The sequence below is a fragment of the Medicago sativa genome, chromosome 2 (assembly GCF_051527215.1).
Source record: "Medicago sativa cultivar Bolivia chromosome 2, Bolivia_mono, whole genome shotgun sequence".
Lineage (NCBI taxonomy): Eukaryota > Viridiplantae > Streptophyta > Magnoliopsida > Fabales > Fabaceae > Medicago > Medicago sativa.
The window spans coordinates 67,581,745-67,600,539 of NC_140750.1; the positions used below are offsets into that span (position 1 = coordinate 67,581,745).

An 18,795-nucleotide genomic window follows, 5' to 3' on the forward strand; every position below is an offset into this window, starting at 1 on the left:
GACATCCTCCATTGAGAGTTATTGACAGTTTATCATGGGTTACGTATGACCTGGGAGTTTGGTATTCTAGAGTTGTGGTGTTATTCTGACTCAAAGACCGCAATGAAGTTGATATCTGAATCTGTCAATGCTTGAAATCACTACGCAACAAATATTTATAATATAAAGAAGTTCCTTTCTAAGGACTGACACGTTCACATACATCACACTCTTCGAGAGGGGAATGTATGCACCGACTATCTTGCTAAGCTCGGAGTTGATAGTCATGAGACCTATCGTTCTATTGTCACTTTTCAAAAAACAAAGAAGTATTTTACCAAAAGAATAAAAAAGAACCAACGCGAAAGATCATAGCTTAGTATATTGGGCATTAAATAACCTCTTCGTGCCTGTCACGCGAATATTTATTCGCACCATACAGCAACACCGGGACAGAGGTAGTATTATATAGTATACGACACCTTAGTTTTTTTTTTAATGACAAATATTAGTAGTTAGTTATTAGATTAATATTTACTTTTTCGTTTAAGTTTTGAATATATAAACCTCAAACTTCTTGTCTCTTAACTCAAACTAATAAGCTTAGTTAATTTCCAAATGCTGGGCAAGTAATAAAAGATTTAAATAGATGCCTTCTAAAAATACATGTAGACAAGGGGTGTGCTATAAAGATGTTATCTTGTTTCTTGTATATATATCATCTGGCAATTATTATAACGAAAAATAACTTTTAAATTTATTAAATAATCGATGTATCTTATATATATTATAGACCAGATACATTTGTTATTCATAAAAAAGTGTTTTTTTTTTGTTTTGTTTATATCAGTGATCAAGGAGTGTACATTAATTAATTGAGAGCTATTGTGAACAGTCAAATGGAAACATCTATCTTTCAACCATTGCATGAAGCAGGATAAACAATAGATGCATAAATAAGGATAGTTTTTCCTTGAATTTGGGCACATGGAATGTTTACTTTTTCACTGCTTTCATTATTACTAATAACTTATGTGAAAACTTGTTAGTTTTGTAAGCAGCAGCATGAACCCTATCTATGTGTCCCACACAAGGGCTCTGTTTGGTAAAATTAGCTGATAGCTGATAAGCTAGCTGATAGCTTTTAGCTGATAGACTAGTTGAAGTGTTTGGTAAAATTAGCTGATAGCTTTTGCTTTGAATAATAAAGGTAAATATGGAAGAAAAAATGAGAAGCTAAAAGCTACTTGAAGTAGCTTCTGAAAAATAGCTTATAAGCTCCTGAAATAAGCTATAAGCTCGTTGTACCAAACAGAGCTTTTGTGTTACCAAACAGAGTTTTTTTTTGTCAAATAAGCTTATAAGCTAAAAGCTAAGAGCTAAAAGCTCTTTTTTTGGGTTTACCAAACAGAGCCAAGGTAAACATATTAAATGCGAGTTACAATTTATTTATGAATCCCAATGCCACAAACCAAAAAGTAAAAGAGTAATCAACTAATCATGCAGTCATACTTCGTCAACCAAAAGTTGCATTTGGATATTCAATACTATGTGTTTTTTGTGTATGACTTAATTAGGATATATACTCAATATGTTCGATACAATATACATGTCCATATGAGCTTAGCTCAGTTGGTATGGATAATGCATAATATATGCAAAGTCCGGGGTTCGAAGCCGGCCACCATAAAAAAAAAATACAATATATCTAATCATTGTTTTATAACTGCATATCTATCTAGTTAGTTATGAAGACTTTTTATTTTGGTTGAAAGAAATTGGAAATGAGCGTATCAAACTAAAAGTTTGTATACAATATTATTCACTTGCTTGCTGCCATATATCTTCGACTTGCTTTCAACATGGTCGTCTCAATCAATATTGAGGCTTAAACCAAACTCTTTAAATGAACCTTTTAAAATTAATATTTCTTAAAAAAATTATATAAATTTTATTTTTCAGGCTAAATTTTATTTTTCAGGCTTTTTGAAAAGCAAAATTGTTGTTAATTTTTCAAATATTGCAGATTGATCCCTATGATTTTGCTTAGAATTCTAAATTTCATAAACTTTTTAATTACTTCATCTAAACACACTTTTAAATTTAAATACATAAGTAGTACTCCCTCCGGTCATATTTATAAGAGAAAGTTGAGTCAACAAAAATTCATGTATCTGGACTGAATTTTTAACCAGATACATTCATTTTTGTTGACCCAAATTTCACTAATAAATAGGACCGGAGGGAGTATAAAGTTATTAATTAGTGGAAATACAAGATTCATAGGGAATGTGATATTAAAAACTAGGAAATGTACAACATTCAAGTCCACATTAATAAAGGGAAGGTGGTGAAAATAAGTGGACAATGGAAGCAACAAAGAGACTCAAAGACAAATGATTGGAGGTGTGGTCATTGGTGGGAAAATGGATATGTGCAAAGGCTTGAGATGCCAGGAGGATGCAGATTGGAAGAATATACAAGCATTCATACATAATGACATATTCTTAGAAATTCAAATGCCAAATATGCAAAAGGGTAAGATGTGGCTTGAGATTCAATTATGCAGAAGAAACGGTTTAAAATTGAAAAGTGAGTTTGTAACCATCTATGCAAATTGATACCAAACATTTAAGTTAGTTATAACTCTCAAGTATCAATCTAATATCAGTAATTATGAGCATGCCTTGTGATGATGTAATAATATATAGATGCCTTGTGAAGAAGGTAATAAAAACAAAACTATTCTGTATAAAATTACCTAATGCAAAATTTTTTTTAAAAGAAGAGCTGTTTAGCAATTGTTATTTTGATTATAGTGATTATCAAAGAAGAAAGCAAAGGACTATTGTGGACTACACCTCTAATGAGGAGATAGATTGATCTAAATTATCTGCTGAAAAAAAGTGTTTACATGCGGTAAACAATCTCGATTATTAATATGAGTTCGGACAACTCAAATTACACAATAACAAAATCAACTTTAAATGATCTCAAACATGTATTTGAGATCCGTGATATTAAAAACTTTGTGATGCGACAAAGGTACTAAATCCAAATACAAAGATATATGCAAACATCATGTATAAAATCTTGACCTCCGTCCTTTTCTAGCAAAGCATAAAAGTCTATTGAAAGTTTAAGTTTGAGAGATTTTATGGAAATTAAAGAAGTTCAACATGTCACTTAAAAAAGGTCCACGGTGACAACTGGACCATGAAATCAAAGTATTTTTTTTTTTGTTTCTGCGACTACAATATGAACATAATTGTATCAACCGTATTTGACTGTAACTTTTGAAAGATCGCGACGAAACAATGATTGCAACCACAATTTAAAACCTATATCTATAAATTCACTAGAAATTAAGTGGGTTTTGTTTCTTTCTCTGGAAACTGAAATTGAATGGTTACATTTAATTAATAACACTAACTTCTGGTAAGATTTGGAGACATAAATATATAGGTTGGTCCCATGCTATGAGTGGACAAAAAATTTAATGTTGCAATGGATGTTACGTGAACAATTGTTTACATAATGAAAAGGAGATAAAATAGATGAAGAAGTGTTTGCGCTTCTTATTCTTAAAGTCCAATAACATGTTAGCCAAGAATGCTCAATTTTGATACATTTTTCAGATGATATTCATGTTTGGGTGGTTGTAAATATTTATTGTTTGCTAAATGTGAGTCTCGTAACATTTAAGGGAAACATGATTACACAGCTAGCTATTCTACTAAGATAAGTTTGTCAAGAATTAGTTAGGAATAAAATAAGTATTAGAATCAATGTTCTAAAAAATGGTGCGGATCTATATGATGAACCAAACAAACCCGTTGAACCGCAATACAAACCATTCAACCCTAGTTTGATGTGATTCACCCTAATGAGTTCTCGATTCAACAGGTCGAACCAACTATGGTATCAAATTTTTCAATGATGGTTTATTACCTGACCACATTCTAACATTACGTTCTACTCACATCAACACATCCCACCTAAAAGCTAAAATGAGAATAAAGCTTGGTCTTATCTTATACATATATATAGATAGACACTTGTTCAAGAAATCAGAAATGGAAGGAAGACCAATGTTGCAATTCTTGAGCCAAAAAACAATTAAAACATTTAATGATATGTGGCCTATGCTCCTAGTCGTAAAAGCTTTTAGACCCAAAAATAAGCAAGTCAAATTTGATTTATACATCTATAAAATAAACAAAAAATTGATTTATACATGAAAATATAACTGGACGTATATAGTTTCGTGTAAGAGTCAACTTTGGTGTATTAATTACCGTGACATAGACAACTCAACCGTTTCGTGTAAAACTGGAGAAAATGCACGTAACTGATGTAAGTGAAAAAAAGGTTGAAAAATAGAACAAAAATGGAGATGCGGGGTATCGATCCCCGTACCTCTCGCATGCTAAGCGAGCGCTCTACCATCTGAGCTACATCCCCATGTTGAAATTTCTCTACAACATATATATCTATATTTAATTTAGTTCTTGGTTGTGGGTGAATTAATGTGATGTGTATATTCATTCGTAGTCGTTAATTAGAATAACAGTTCGTGGTTAATTTTAGATTTTTGGGTGAAAGTTATCAAAGCAGTAATTTTTTAAAGGATAAAATTTAGATGCATTTTTGTAGGTGTTTTTATGAGGTTCTTCATATAAAATACTCCTAACTATTAGTGATTTCTCAAATCCACGATTTTTTGAAGTTGGTTATAAACATAAAAAGTGAATTTTATGTGAAGAACCACACGAAAAACACCTAAAAAAAGCACATAATTCTCTCCTTTTTTGAATATGAAAAAATGATTTGATGAATTTGATGTTTGGAGTTTCACTATGACCAAATAAAGTTCAAGAGAGTGATATTATAAACTATCCACCAACAAGAGATCTTCAAACTCATGTATAATTTAAATTCAAATGCTTGTGTCCTTTAGTTGAATTTTTATCAGCTAGATTAATATTATCCAACATTGGCTCATAGGAGATGTGAAGATATTACTATTAATTAATTTGTAATAATACATTATGAGAGAGTGGACGGTTAAATTAAACTAAAAAATTAGAATGCCTTTTTCTTTCTTTCTAAAAGTCTTCTTTTTACAGTTTTTTTTCCTTTCTAAAAGTTAAAATTGAGAAATGTCATATATAGCCAATCATTAAATGGCAGAATGGAATGAAAGTGAAAAAACAATTACTATAAACATAGAATTTCATAATACTAGTAGAGTACACTATTAATATTATCCTGCAGGTTTTCTAGACCATTCTCTAAACTAAGCAGGCTAAAACACTGACCAAGGATCATTTGTTCCAACTTTTATTTTAATTTTAATTGTAATACCAAGGTACTAGATTTCAGAATATTTGTTCATTCAAGACATAATACGTGGAGAAACCACTACTGTGCACATGTTTGAAGGCCTAAATATAAACAAATAATTGTGCTTGACCATATATATTGAATTATTATTCTACTCATTTTGTCTCATACTACATTGGATTCGTTAAACTATAAGGGTGCAATTTGGAAGTGCATACAGGCCACATCAAACAAATAATGCTCCATGCCTCCATCATTCACAAACCAACAAATTGAAAAGAACTATCTTTAATCATGTAAGCACTTATTTGTTTTTAATAGCTTTGTTTAATACACCCAAATGATGATTACAATGTCATCAATTTTGTGTAATTTGTAAAGCAGCAACTCATTAGGGCCACCCATTAGATGAGGCCACTAAAGTTTCAATGCATGTACATTATATTTAATTTGATGGTTAGTTTGGCAAAATCAAAGTCTCAATGTGATTTTGATAAAAACATATCTTTAATTATATGTAAACAATTTTTTTTAGATTTATTGAATAACTAATATATCTGATATATATTATAAATTATATACATTAATTATTCAATAAATCTAAAAATGTACATGCAGAAGACTTTTGAAAAGGGACTTTGTCACACCTAATTTGCTTGACAATCTAGCAAAAGTGATTACACAGTCTGCTTCTTTCTAATTATATCAATAATTGTGGCAAAAATCAACCCCACCCATATTCACCTATTATTACAGTTGAAATTAACATATTATAGTTGAATGACCTCCAATATTATAGTACTATGTCACTTGCCAATTAGCAAAGACTAATTAAATGGTGTATGATTGGTGTTAGTGCCTTGGAACTTTTGCCGACAGTCCATTGGTGCTTAAGGGCAAGATCCGAACTTCTAGAGCAAGATTATGACTCAAGGAATTTTAACCTTTATTCCACTTTTAACATAGATAATGATGTCCACTACTAGAGAAATTCATATGGCTTCCAATCAATAATCTCTTCATTTACGTAATCAACACATCAATGATCGTTGAATTCAGATTAGACGAATAATATTTTAACATGGATTTTGATTTGTTTAAACCTGTAAAAATATTAAAATTAAAATTGAACCATCTGATGTCGATTAAGCGAACATCGCTATGTTGATTGTGAGAATGCATGGAACAAAACCTTTTTCTTATAGGTGCAAATTAGAGGACGATAAGTCAATTTTTTCATAAGCATTGTTGAGGAAGAAGCCTTAAAAAGAGGTCATATGATAAGGACAAGAAATGCAGCTGAGTACCAAGAAGTGAATGGAAACACTAACTAATTGATGTGTCATGGTATGGTATGGTACTTGCTTTCAGTGTTCCCATTTTGTTATACAATCTTTTTTGGGAAATGAAGGAAAATTCTTTACTCTCATCTTAAGCAACTGAAGAAAAAAAAAATAGTTCTTTATTATTAAGCAGGTTGGCAAAGTTTAGATTTGGATTATGGAAGAAGGATGTTGGATCCTGGCACAGGAGTTTGTGAGGGGAATAATTGTAATTAATTTATTCCTTTTTAAAGCTAAACAGCAGTTAATTTATCTTCTTTTATTTGTGTCACAGATTCCTGCAGATTTGGGAATGAAATTAAATTTGGGGTCCAACTTGTTTTGCTATTTTTCAAAGATAATGGTTGTTCACACAAAATCATACAGTACAGAGAGATGTATCTAGATTCACACAAGTATTTAATTTAGTCATCGTATTAAAATTTTAAGACTAAATTCAAATTCAAGACCATGTTGTAAGCTAAACAAACATAGATGATCTCATCAATCATTGTTTATTGGATATAACTTTCACAACATTTTACGAATTTATATGAAATTTTCATCATCATACAGTAACTAGTCTCAAGTACATGCTGGACACATAAAATTGATTCTCGAAATCAAATCTCGACCACATGTTTAAGGGTTTCAAATTTCCTATCACTTAGACCAACTCATTATCGCTTCAACGCTTTATCTATATCATTGCTATCTTTCTAAAATCACAGCAAATAAAAAATTGAAATTACAGGGGTCCACATGGAAGTTTAGAAATTTAACGGTAAATACAATTTTACATTTGATTTAACTCATTCTTACAAAACCAACTTATAAAGTGATGATTGTCCTTATTTATCAGCTTTTTTCGGTTCATATTTTTCAAACTAGGATATATGATAGTGTAAAATGGGAAGTGTTGCTCTTTATAATTTTTTTACACCGTATATCTTTTTAAAGAAATGATTTTTTCTCAATACATGACTGAATTTGTTTACACTCAATATACTTGTGCCCTTAGGGCACAGGATAAGAAACTTAAAATAGAATTAAATAATAAATTTTATATTGAGAAGATAACTTTTTAAACTTTTAAGGTATTGAATGCACAATTTTCAATTTTTTTTTTTCCACATTTGGTTTCTTAACTTATGCCTCAAGGGCACAAGTTAACATTTCCCTACTTTTATTATACTATAGTCACACACATTTAGATCGTCTGATATTGATCAAGCAATCTAAATTTTAACAACAAAATTAAGATTTAAAAAATAATTTAAATCCAAACTTAAAATCTAAATCGTCAAATCATAATCAGATGATCGAGATACGTTGACGTTCAGGCAAACTGCAATGAATCCAAATCTGTCCATACACTTGTCACTTCATAGGTTGCAGAGAGCTAACTTTTATGTATATCTTCTTTCTTGCATACATACTATATATAAATAACATTTCTTAAGGTGAAATAACATTATCATAAGTTTATTTTTTATAATTCAACAATTCAATTTATAATTTCACAAAAATAGACTGTGTTTCTGATAAAAAAAATACTCCATCCGTTTCAAAATGAGTGTCGTTTTAGGTGTTTACACACATATTAAGAAATGCAATGATTAAGAGAAAGAAAATGGTTATTTTACCAAATTATCCTTATTAACTATTGGTTAGTTTTAAAAGTAATACTTTGGAAGTAGTGTGCAGAGTATTAATTGGAGGGTACAATTGAAAAGAAAAAGTTATTATTGCATTGGAAATTGAAAGCGACACTCATTTTGAAACAAATTTTTTTGGCTAAAGCGACACTCATTTTGAAATGGAGGGTGTAATAAACATCTTTTTATAATGATAAAGGGTTACTATTTTTTGGGATGTACTAATAATTAATGAATTGCATGGGAGAACGAATCTTACACGTGATGGTCAAGAGCTGAATTTAGAAGTTCAAAATGAAAGGCAGTAAAAATCTAAACTAAGTCCTCACTGACAAACAGTGCCAAACAAACCACATATAGATCTACAATAGTAAAAATCTATTTGAACTCCACTTACCAACATAACTACAAGATAATGTTAATTAATCACAATATATATTTTTTAAAACTTTATATCTGACCAAATGAGTGATTAATTTAAAAGACCAATCTCACCGTCCATTAACAAAGATTCAATTAAAAACATTCGGTAATTATCTACCAAAACATTTTTTAACGAGAAAAACAATATTTGAGGGATACGAACCAAAAGGTCGAACAATGTAGAAGGTCAAAAGAGTAAACTTCTTCAATTAAAACATGGACCGATTCAATACATAAATCCTTTGTATCAGGAGAATTCGAATCTAAGATCTAAAAAGAAACACTTCAAAGTCTCAAGTCTGCGTCATTTAAATAATACTCCCTCCGTTTCAAAATGAGTGTCGTTTTAGATGTTTACACACATATTAAGAAATGCAATGATTAAGAGAAAAAGAATGCTTATTTTAATAAATTATCCTTATTAACTATTGGTTAGCTTTAAAAGCAATACTTTGGAAGTAGTGTGCAGAATATTAATTGGAGGATACAATTGAAAAGAAAAAGTTATTATTGCATTGGAAACTGAAAGCGACACTCATTTTAAAACAAATTTTTTTAGCTAAAGCGACACTGAGGGAGTAATAATATTAATAACACTTTTTGGAAAAATGTCATCTATTTTCTACTTTTTAAGTTAAACCTTTCACATTCTCATCTTTCTCTTGAAAATTTTCAGAGTGTTTGTGTGGATCATCACCACCAAATACCAATCTGTTCTCTTCTAGCTAAAGCAACTGACTTTGATAGCTTCATAGCTTTGAAGACAATCCATGGCCCCACAATACTAGTTTCTCTCTCTCTCTTTCACTTTCTCTCTCCTCACTCACTCTGTAGTGAAGTGTTGTTAAGCTTCAAAAACTAGTTCTTTATCTCATAATATCACTCACATTCACACCTTCAACACCTTCAAATTGTTCAAAGGTACAAACTTTTTTCTTTTCCCATCATTTATTTTCCATTTTGAGAAGTGGGTTGTTTATGGTTTTCACATTTGTTTAATGGATGTGAAATTTCAAGGGTAAAAAAGTAATTTTTTTGTGGTTTTGCAAGGTTGTGTTGTTGGTGATGAATGAACTTTTCATAGATTGAAGAAGAAAAATGGTGGGAACTCCAATGAATGGAAGAAGGCTTTCTTTTGGTTTAGGAAATGGTGGACATGATCTTGGTCCAAGTAGTACTCCACCAAGCAATGCTGGTTCTGATTATGGAAGCTATATAGATTTCACAAGAGAAGATGTTGAGGCTTTGTTGAATGAGAAATCCAAAAGGAAAGACAGATTTAATTACAAGGTTGGTTAAATTTTGTTGTGCCTTTAGTTGTTTGAGGTGTTAGGTCGGTGGTAAATTATGAAGCACATACACTCCTCGGATTAGGCGTGTCCCGGTGTCGGATATGTGTCATGTCTGACACCGACACGACACTGATACATATAATTACACTGGATTATGTGATTTTATAAAGTTATTAGCAGTGTTGGCGTATCAGTGTCCGTGTCGTGTCTGGTGTCTGTGTCCATAGTTTGATCTTGTAATCTCGAAGACAGATTTTAAATCCCCTCAAGGACGGCTGTATGATTTATGCTTTTTAATTGTTTGTTTTGGTTGTTTGGGATTTTAGATCAAATGGGTGCAATGTTTTATCTTTTAACTTATATTAAATTAATTAAGTAATTAACATCATAATTTGTGTTTTTAGGAAAGATGTGAAAATATGATTGATTATATAAAAAGGCTCAAGGTTTGCATTAGATGGTTCCAAGATCTTGAGTTGAGCTACTCATTAGAGCAAGAGAAGTTGAAGAGTTCATTGGAATTGTCCCAACAAAAATGTGTGGAAATAGGTAAAGATTATTTTTTTATATTTTTTGCCTTTTTTGTTTTTGGAAAATCCGCATTATGTTTGTGTAGTAATGTGGTGTAATTCATTTCAATTGCAGAGTTGCTTCTCAAAATCAAGGAGGAAGAGCTGAATTCAATTATTACAGAAATGAGAAGGAATTGCACTTCTTTGCAAGAGAAATTAGTGAAGGAAGAAACAGAAAAGGCGGTGAGTAAGGTTTTCAATTTTGTGCAAAATGCCATGGAAAGGTTGATGCAAAATTTATCATTTTTATTATCTTTTGAAACACTAGGCTGCAATGGAATCTCTTGTTAAAGAAAGAGAGGCTAGGCTTGACTTTGAAAGGTCGCAGACGACGCTATCAGAAGATCTTGGTAGAGCTCAACGTGAGCTTGAAACTGCAAATCAGAAGGTATGATAAGCATAATATGAATTCAATAAGCTGTCTATGATAGCTTATGAAAACAACTTATATATGTCAATAAGCTGTTTTCACCTTATCTCCATTAAATATCCAGGATAGCTTATCCAATATTGATAGTCATGTCAGTGTCAGGAAATATTTTTATACAAATGTATAATACATCAATGCATTTTTGCAGATAGTATCACTCAATGACATGTATAAGCGATTACAAGAGTATATAACAAGCTTGCAGCAGTACAATGGAAAACTTCATTCTGAGCTTTCTACAGTGGAAGGTGATCTAAAGCGTGTAGAGAAAGAGAAAGCGACCGTAGTGGAAAATCTTACAATGTTGAAGGGCCAACTTGCTCTGTCTATGGTTAGTATACATTGTGATTTTTCAGTAAACCTTTCTGTTAGTATGCAACTTGGAAGTCTTACAGAGTTTCATTGGTTGTTTTCCTCAGGCTTCTCAAGAAGAAGCTACAAAACAGAAGGATGCTTTTGCTAGTGAAGTTACGTCCCTTCGAAGCGAGTTGCACCAAGTGAGGGATGATCGAGACCGCCAAATTTCTCAAGTGCAAACTTTAAGTACTGAAATAGTGAAGTTTAAAGATTCTTCAGAAAAGTCTGGTTCCGAAGTGAACAACTTGACCATTAAAACAAATGAGTTGGAGGTTGGTTTATATCATGTTTTTTTTCGGTAAATTCGACATCCTTTTTGCTATTTATGTAGACATGAAACTATGATTTTCCTGTGCAGACAAAATGTACTTTGCAAGATAGTCATATAAAGGAATTACAAGAGAAGCTAACGATTGCAGAGAACAAACTTGAGGTGATGACAATGTGGCATAAATTTTGAAGAAAAGATTGTCTCATTGAATTTGTGATATAATTATTTTGGTTCTTCATTCAGGTTTGTGATATATCCGCAATTGAGACAAGAACAGAATTCGAAGGACAACAAAAACTCGTAAATGAGTTACAAAAACGATTGGCAGACGCGGAATACAAACTTATAGAAGGGGAGAAGCTGAGGAAAGAATTACATAATACAATTTTGGTAACTCCCTGAGACGAAATTTGTTGATAAACAAAAATATTGAAATAAAATCAACTCCTTACTAAGTACTTATCTTCATTTTGACAGGAACTGAAAGGGAACATTCGTGTGTTCTGTAGAGTGCGGCCTTTGTTACCTGATGAAAGTTGCAGCTCAGAAGGCAAGATTATATCTTATCCTACCTCCATGGAAGCTTCTGGACGAGGCATTGAATTGACACAAAACGGTATATCTCATGATGCTGGCTTCTTTTTATTGATGTATGCTTGTTTTAGTTTATTTATTTAATTATGCTGATACTTGTGTTGCTATTTTTAGGCCAAAAACATTCTTTCACATTTGATAGAGTTTTTGCACCTGATGCATTACAAGAAGAAGTATTTACAGAAATTTCACAGCTTGTGCAAAGTGCTCTTGATGGTTATAAGGTAATTTCTAAAGTTTAGCTTTTATTATTTGTATATCATTTCATATTATATTATACTCTTAGCTGCATGCCATTGTTCAATTGCTAGTCGGTAATAGAGTTAAAAGGCTTTAGTTTTAGGTTATCTTTGGGTTAGCTTATTTGAACTTATCTTATCTACTAATGCACATGAAAGACTGTTTGGGAGAGCTTATAAACAATTTATGCAGTACTTTATATGTCAAGTGCTTAAGCTATAAACGCTCAATTAAGTTGTTTATCCAAATAGGGCCTTATAATATGCATGTTTATCAAGTTGTATGAATGTTTAGCACCAAGGATTCTTGAAATTTGAGACATTTTCTTTTCCAGGTTTGCATTTTCGCGTATGGTCAGACAGGTTCAGGGAAAACCTATACAATGATGGGCAGGCCTGGACATCCCGGAGAAAAGGGTTTGATACCTCGTTCACTTGAACAAATATTTCAAACAAGACAGTCTCAGCAACCGCAAGGCTGGAAATATGAAATGCAGGTGATAATGAGTTTTTAATTTTTTCCCTCAGTCCCATCATTACAACGGTTACATTAAATATGATGTTGAGATCTAATAAGGTTTTTTCTTCATAAAAATTTACAGGTGTCAATGTTGGAAATATACAATGAAACGATTCGTGATTTGTTGGCTACAACAAATAAGTCCCCATCAGACGCAACCCGTGCAGAAAATGGTACTCCTGGGAAGCAATACTCAATCAAGCATGATGCCAGTGGAAATACTCTTGTTTCTGATCTTACCGTGGTAGATGTTGAGAGTGTAAAAGAGGTCGCGTTTCTTTTAAATCAAGCAGCAAGCAGCAGGTTATTACTTTTTCCTTTATAGGCTTCTCAATGTGTTCAGTGTCTTTTTATTGCTTTATATGAAATCAACAAAAACAAAAGTTAACATAATTTTAGTGCATCAAAATATTTTGATTTATTGTTCTCCTACAAGCTAACATACTTTGCTTTTGGATGGCAATTTTGACTATATATGTTTCTGTTTATTTCTATTTAGATCTGTGGGAAAAACTCAGATGAACGAACAATCTTCAAGAAGTCATTTCGTATTCACTCTTCGAATATACGGTGTAAATGAGGTATGAATGTTTCTCCTCTATTAATAATTGAAGCCATGTTTCTTGTTCATGACTCGGTTGCTATCCTAGAGCTTGTATGGATTGACTTATTTGAACTTGTCTGCTTGCTTAATTACTTGTGGGACGGTTGGAGAAAGCTTATAGAAACAACTTATGACATGTCCATAAGCTGTTTTCAACTTATTTCCATAAGCTCTCCAAGATAGCTTATGAAAATAATTTGACTTTTTGTTATAGAAACAACTTATACATAAGCACTTATCTCTTTGTTCTGCTAGAGCACGGACCAACAAGTACAAGGTGTTCTAAATCTCATTGATCTTGCTGGGAGTGAGCGTCTTTCAAGGAGTGGCTCAACTGGAGACCGATTGAAAGAAACTCAAGTGTGTAAAACCATATGATGTTTTTTTTTTTTTTTTTTGAAGAAAAAACCATATGATGTTTTCTATTTCATATAGTTTTGCTTCTTTGATTTATAATAATCTAAACTTCTTTCACTTGTAATTAGGCAATAAATAAAAGTCTATCATCATTAAGTGATGTTATATTTGCGTTGGCCAAGAAGGAGGATCATATTCCATTCAGGAACTCAAAGCTTACATACCTACTTCAGGTGATTTTTCTTTCATTTTAGTTGATACACTAATAATGCTGCAATTTTCTTAACCTTGAAAAATGATTAGTATCTCTAAATACTAATAGTCATAAAACAAAACTTATGTTTTATTGTAGTACTTTAAATCAGTTATTTGAATGCACATAAAGTTCTTTCAGTGCTACTTATAGTTATAAGTGTAGTAAACTGCAATAGGTACGACTGTTAAAAAATTCCCAAATCCAAACCAAAGCGTTAAACCGAAACAAACTTCACTGAAAAAAACTAAACTGTGACCGACAGTTCAAGAATTAAATTAACCAGTTCGATTCAGTTCTGTTTGTAAACTATTTGTCACATTACAGTGCGGTGTGGTTCAGTTGGTTTTTGCTTCTTTAAAACAATCTTATAGTTCAACTTGGTCCAGTTTTTGGTTTTTTTCATCTGTCCTAACAATCAGTTAATAACAGCATTAGCAATTTGATACAATGGGGTTCACAAAGAATCGGTTTAGTTAGAAAAAGTACAGTTTAGTTTTTTTGTAAAGGTAGTTTCGATTTGGAATCACTGAACCGGCGCACCAGACCTTTATACCAACTTGGTTTGGGACGAACGGTTCAGTTTTACTGAACTGTTTAAATAAATCATTTCGATTTTCTTTCCCGAACCGAAGCATGAACAGTCCTAGCTGTTGGTGTTTTTAATAACTTTGAGATGATCTAATTTGTCGACTACTATGTTGAACAGCCTTGTCTAGGTGGAGACTCAAAGACATTAATGTTTGTAAACATCGCTCCTGACCAAGCTTCATCTGGAGAGTCACTATGCTCGCTTCGGTTTGCTTCAAGAGTAAATGCTTGTGAAATCGGGACACCTCGCCGCACCACCAACGGTCGCCCTACAGAATCTCGCTTGAGCTATTTCTAATCTTACCTCAAATGAAATCATGAATATATGTTTAACCTGCTTGGAGGAGTCAATTTGCCTGGCCTATGTGACCACTGCAATAACCAAAATTAGCTTTAATTCTACATCTCTAACATCATACATATAGCTTGTATAGTGATGAAGTTACCAAGTACTATGCATTTAGTTAAAAAGATTCTTGTTCTGTTAGTTTCATTTGCAATTCTGTTTAATGTTGTATAATTATAATTTCATTCCACTTACCCTACATTATATTATCAGTAAACAACTAGACATGTTTCTTAGTCTAATTTTTTTTTTTTTTTTTTAAATATTGAAGTTCTGTTAAACTTGTTATAAAACTCAACAATCAAATTGATGGTTGTTATCTTGTGATGTAGAGAGGAAGAGAGAAAGAGAGATTGTAATGTACATTAATAAATTCAAGATTGTTTTTTTAAAGCATTCTTTCTAAAACAAGTGAGTATATTAAAAATATGATTACTTGTTTTTTAATGAGTAATCATAGATAATAAATATACTAACTTAAGAAGAAAAAGAAGGGGAGTGCAATGACGTATCATCTGCCATATGGTTGTTGACGGATTAACATGTAGCATAGGTAAGCTTGATGGTGATAAGTCTCAATCTAAGCTTGAGTTCTTGCAAAGCAAGTTAAATATTAATACAGTATTTAACTTGTCAATTAATTAAGTCGTACCTTATGGTAGAGAGTCAATTCCTGAGCCATATTAAAAAACTTGTTGTATAATCCAAGTAAAATTTATTGGACCTCCTAACTCCTCCAAATTCCATTACATGTGTCAATGTGGCGATGTGAGCATTGTGTGTGTGTGTGTATATATAAAAGCATAATATCTTTTTATTGTTTGGATTAAACCTCTAATTCTGAGGGGAATGGATTGTGGTAATCAATAATTCATATCGAAAGATAAGTAAGTCTGACTAATAATTGCTCCGGTTATGACTCAATCGAATTCTCCCTAACTATTTGTTCTTTATTCTTAATTGAAGTTCATTAAGTTCTTTAGCAAAATTACATTTTTCATAGCATCTAATTTTGTTTCTTAGATGATTTGGATGAAGTATTTTTTTCCAAACAAAATAACTGTTCATATCAATTTATAACCGGCAATTTTGTAACATTTGATCAGACAATAAATAAAGTCTTGTTAATGATTATTATATTTATTATAGATAGAATTGGCAACATTGTAATTAAAACCAAAAGAATTTATAAAAAAAAAAGAAGAAAGAACACTATTATACATTTGAAAATTTTGCTGAAATTATAGCATTTATCTATCTACAAGGTAAATACGTCCTTATCTTGAATCAACACAATCAAAAACACAAAATTGTTTTGACAAGAGTAAGAATACAGCTTAATTAAAATCATGTCAAATTGTTTTATACATTATAGTCATCCTGTCCATGACATCTTTAAGCATAACTTCAGTTTCTTTATAGCATGCTTGTGTTTCAAGTAGATTTTTGTTCCTTGAAGCTTCTTCAAGCTGTCATTGCATAAAAAGTTCAATTCATTAATCCAACATCTATTCACATAATATTAAATTGTGGTCAACAACTGCAATTGCGGCACAAATGTCGATGGACCACAATTGCGGCCGCATTAGCCACATTTGTTTGCAACTTTATGCAACATCAAGTACCACAACATAATCATGACCGCAATTGTGGTCGCATCAGCCACATTTGTCTGCAATATTTTGGACTACAGTCGCATCGACCACTTTTTCCTGCAATATCAAGGACTAAAATGCGACTCTACGTAACCGCAATTTAAAAAAGAGCATACCTTTTCAAAATTATCAAACAATTTGTTTGCCACATCAGTTAATTGCTGCTTATCTTCAGCTGGGACAGCAGAGATAACCTTGTCAAAATCAAAGTACATGAAAGTAGACTTGAGTCTTAGGTACCTCCTAACATAGTTGAGTGTGTCTTGTGCAATCAAATCCGCCATTGCAAGAAGATCAAATGCATATTTCTTGATCCTTAAAACACTTCCTTTGGCTCCAATATTTGCCATGTAGAGTTTCTTCTTGATAAAAGAACGTGTCCCCGTTTTCTCATTTGCAATATCTAACCATATAATCATCATTTACATTGTTAGAACAAGAACCCTAGTTCAAAAGTAAACAGATACGAAAAACACAAACAAAGAAAACACAATATTTTATCACAGAGTTCGGCCAATTGTGTCTACGTCTCTGACTACATTGATATTCTATTATTCAAACTTAGGATTACTTTTGCAAATTTACTTTATATGTTATAGTCCAATTTACAGGATTACCCCTAAGCCACTTAGTATGGTCTAGTCAGCTCAAGCGACTTGTGCACTTATCAGTAAGGTGACAATTAGTATAGTGAATTTAAAAGATTGAACCATCATGATGAAGTTAATTATAACCATCGATTTAATAATAAACAAATGTAATGGTCAAGATTTAATATATTTCTTGCCATTGTACTTCACTAATAGGTAACTCATATCAAATCTTCACCATTGCATTTGTTTATTAATAAATCAATTGTTATTTTTTAACTTCACCATGATAGTACAATTAATATTTTTAAGTTCACCATGCTAAATTTCAATCATAACTATAAAAGAACATAGTAAAAAAAAAGAACAAAAAACCAATCATAATTGTTCCAAATGTCAATTGAAACATAAAGATCAAACAAACATAAGAGCAATGAAATGCATGTATTGCAAGCAAGAACTATATACAATTCATTTTGTCCTATGTAAATTAATTAGCTATACAAGAAATTAATCTTACTATTAGTGACAGTTGGTTCTGGAATAGGTCCATCAATCCAAAATCCATTATCCTTAGCTAGTGAAATCTTCTCACTGAATTGTCCTGTAAGAACTAGAGAAACAAGGCTTATTGCAGCTGCTCTTCTTGTAGTGTTAACTGATTCACATTCTGATGATTTCTTTGTTTTGCTTCCAAGAAATCCAACTACTACTTGTCCTGTCTTAAAGGTTCTTTGTGCAATTGGAACAAGGCATGTAATTGGAGTTAAAGTTTTGGAGACTCCATGCAAATTTGTTAGAGGAGCCATAATGGTGAAGAAGCTACTCAAATGAGTGAGATTTTGAGAAATTTAAATAGATAATTCATTAAATTTTTGGAAATAAATTTTTTGTGACATATCCATTTGGGAAGTGCTAGTGCTATGGTGTCCACTGAGTGCCACTAGAAAGGATATCATTATTAAGGGTGGTTTTGTAATTTTAGTTTTGATGTGTGTGTTTTTTTTTCTTGGGTCAATAGTGTATGTGGACTTAATTTACATAGTGGGCTTAGAGTATTTCTTTTGGGTGGGTTCTTAAAAATTGTTTCATAGGCCTCCTGAATTGCTCAAAATTCAGTGAAAATGCATCTGAGAAAATAGTTTCTGGTTCTATAAACAAAATAAACCCTATTGAAAGATACGTTTTGATAAGTTGAGCGATTTATGAGGCCTATAAAGAAATTACCATCTATAACAACTGAGAAAAAAACATAAACAAAATCCGTTTGGTTTGTCTAAAGCGAAATTTGGCTTGCAAAAGCATGCACAATGACAGTTATAAACTACGTTTTAACTAAAAACTATGTCAAGTAATCTCTCAATACATAAGCTTAGTATTGATCTTTCTCTTCATC

The 18,795-nt window shown here is 31.8% G+C and overlaps 2 protein-coding genes and 1 non-coding gene across 3 annotated transcripts; 1 reads left to right on the plus strand and 2 right to left on the minus strand.

The window, feature by feature from the left end:
* Positions 1-4,370: 4,370 nt before the first annotated feature.
* On the minus strand, positions 4,371-4,443 carry TRNAA-AGC (transfer RNA alanine (anticodon AGC)). The gene has a single exon. It is a non-coding gene; the product is annotated as a tRNA-Ala (tRNA).
* Positions 4,444-9,387: 4,944 nt separating this feature from the next.
* LOC146949980 (kinesin-like protein KIN-14N) lies at positions 9,388-15,396 on the plus strand. Its single transcript, XM_085745964.1, has 17 exons — positions 9,388-9,649; positions 9,779-10,018; positions 10,425-10,569; positions 10,666-10,775; positions 10,861-10,980; positions 11,171-11,353; positions 11,442-11,651; positions 11,738-11,812; positions 11,894-12,040; positions 12,128-12,266; positions 12,359-12,468; positions 12,819-12,980; positions 13,086-13,306; positions 13,503-13,584; positions 13,863-13,967; positions 14,093-14,197; positions 14,927-15,396. The coding sequence occupies exons 2-17, from the start codon at positions 9,827-9,829 to the stop codon at positions 15,104-15,106; spliced, it is 2,286 nt and encodes a 761-aa protein (XP_085602090.1). The 5' UTR covers positions 9,388-9,649; positions 9,779-9,826; the 3' UTR covers positions 15,107-15,396.
* Positions 15,397-16,413: 1,017 nt separating this feature from the next.
* Positions 16,414-18,223, minus strand: PNSL3 (PsbQ-like 1). The gene is made up of 3 exons (XM_085745965.1): positions 17,920-18,223; positions 16,926-17,212; positions 16,414-16,623 (listed from the first exon to the last, which is right to left on the minus strand). Exons 1-3 carry the CDS (start codon positions 18,206-18,208, stop codon positions 16,507-16,509), a joined length of 693 nt encoding a protein of 230 aa, XP_085602091.1. The 5' UTR covers positions 18,209-18,223; the 3' UTR covers positions 16,414-16,506.
* Positions 18,224-18,795: the final 572 nt, after the last annotated feature.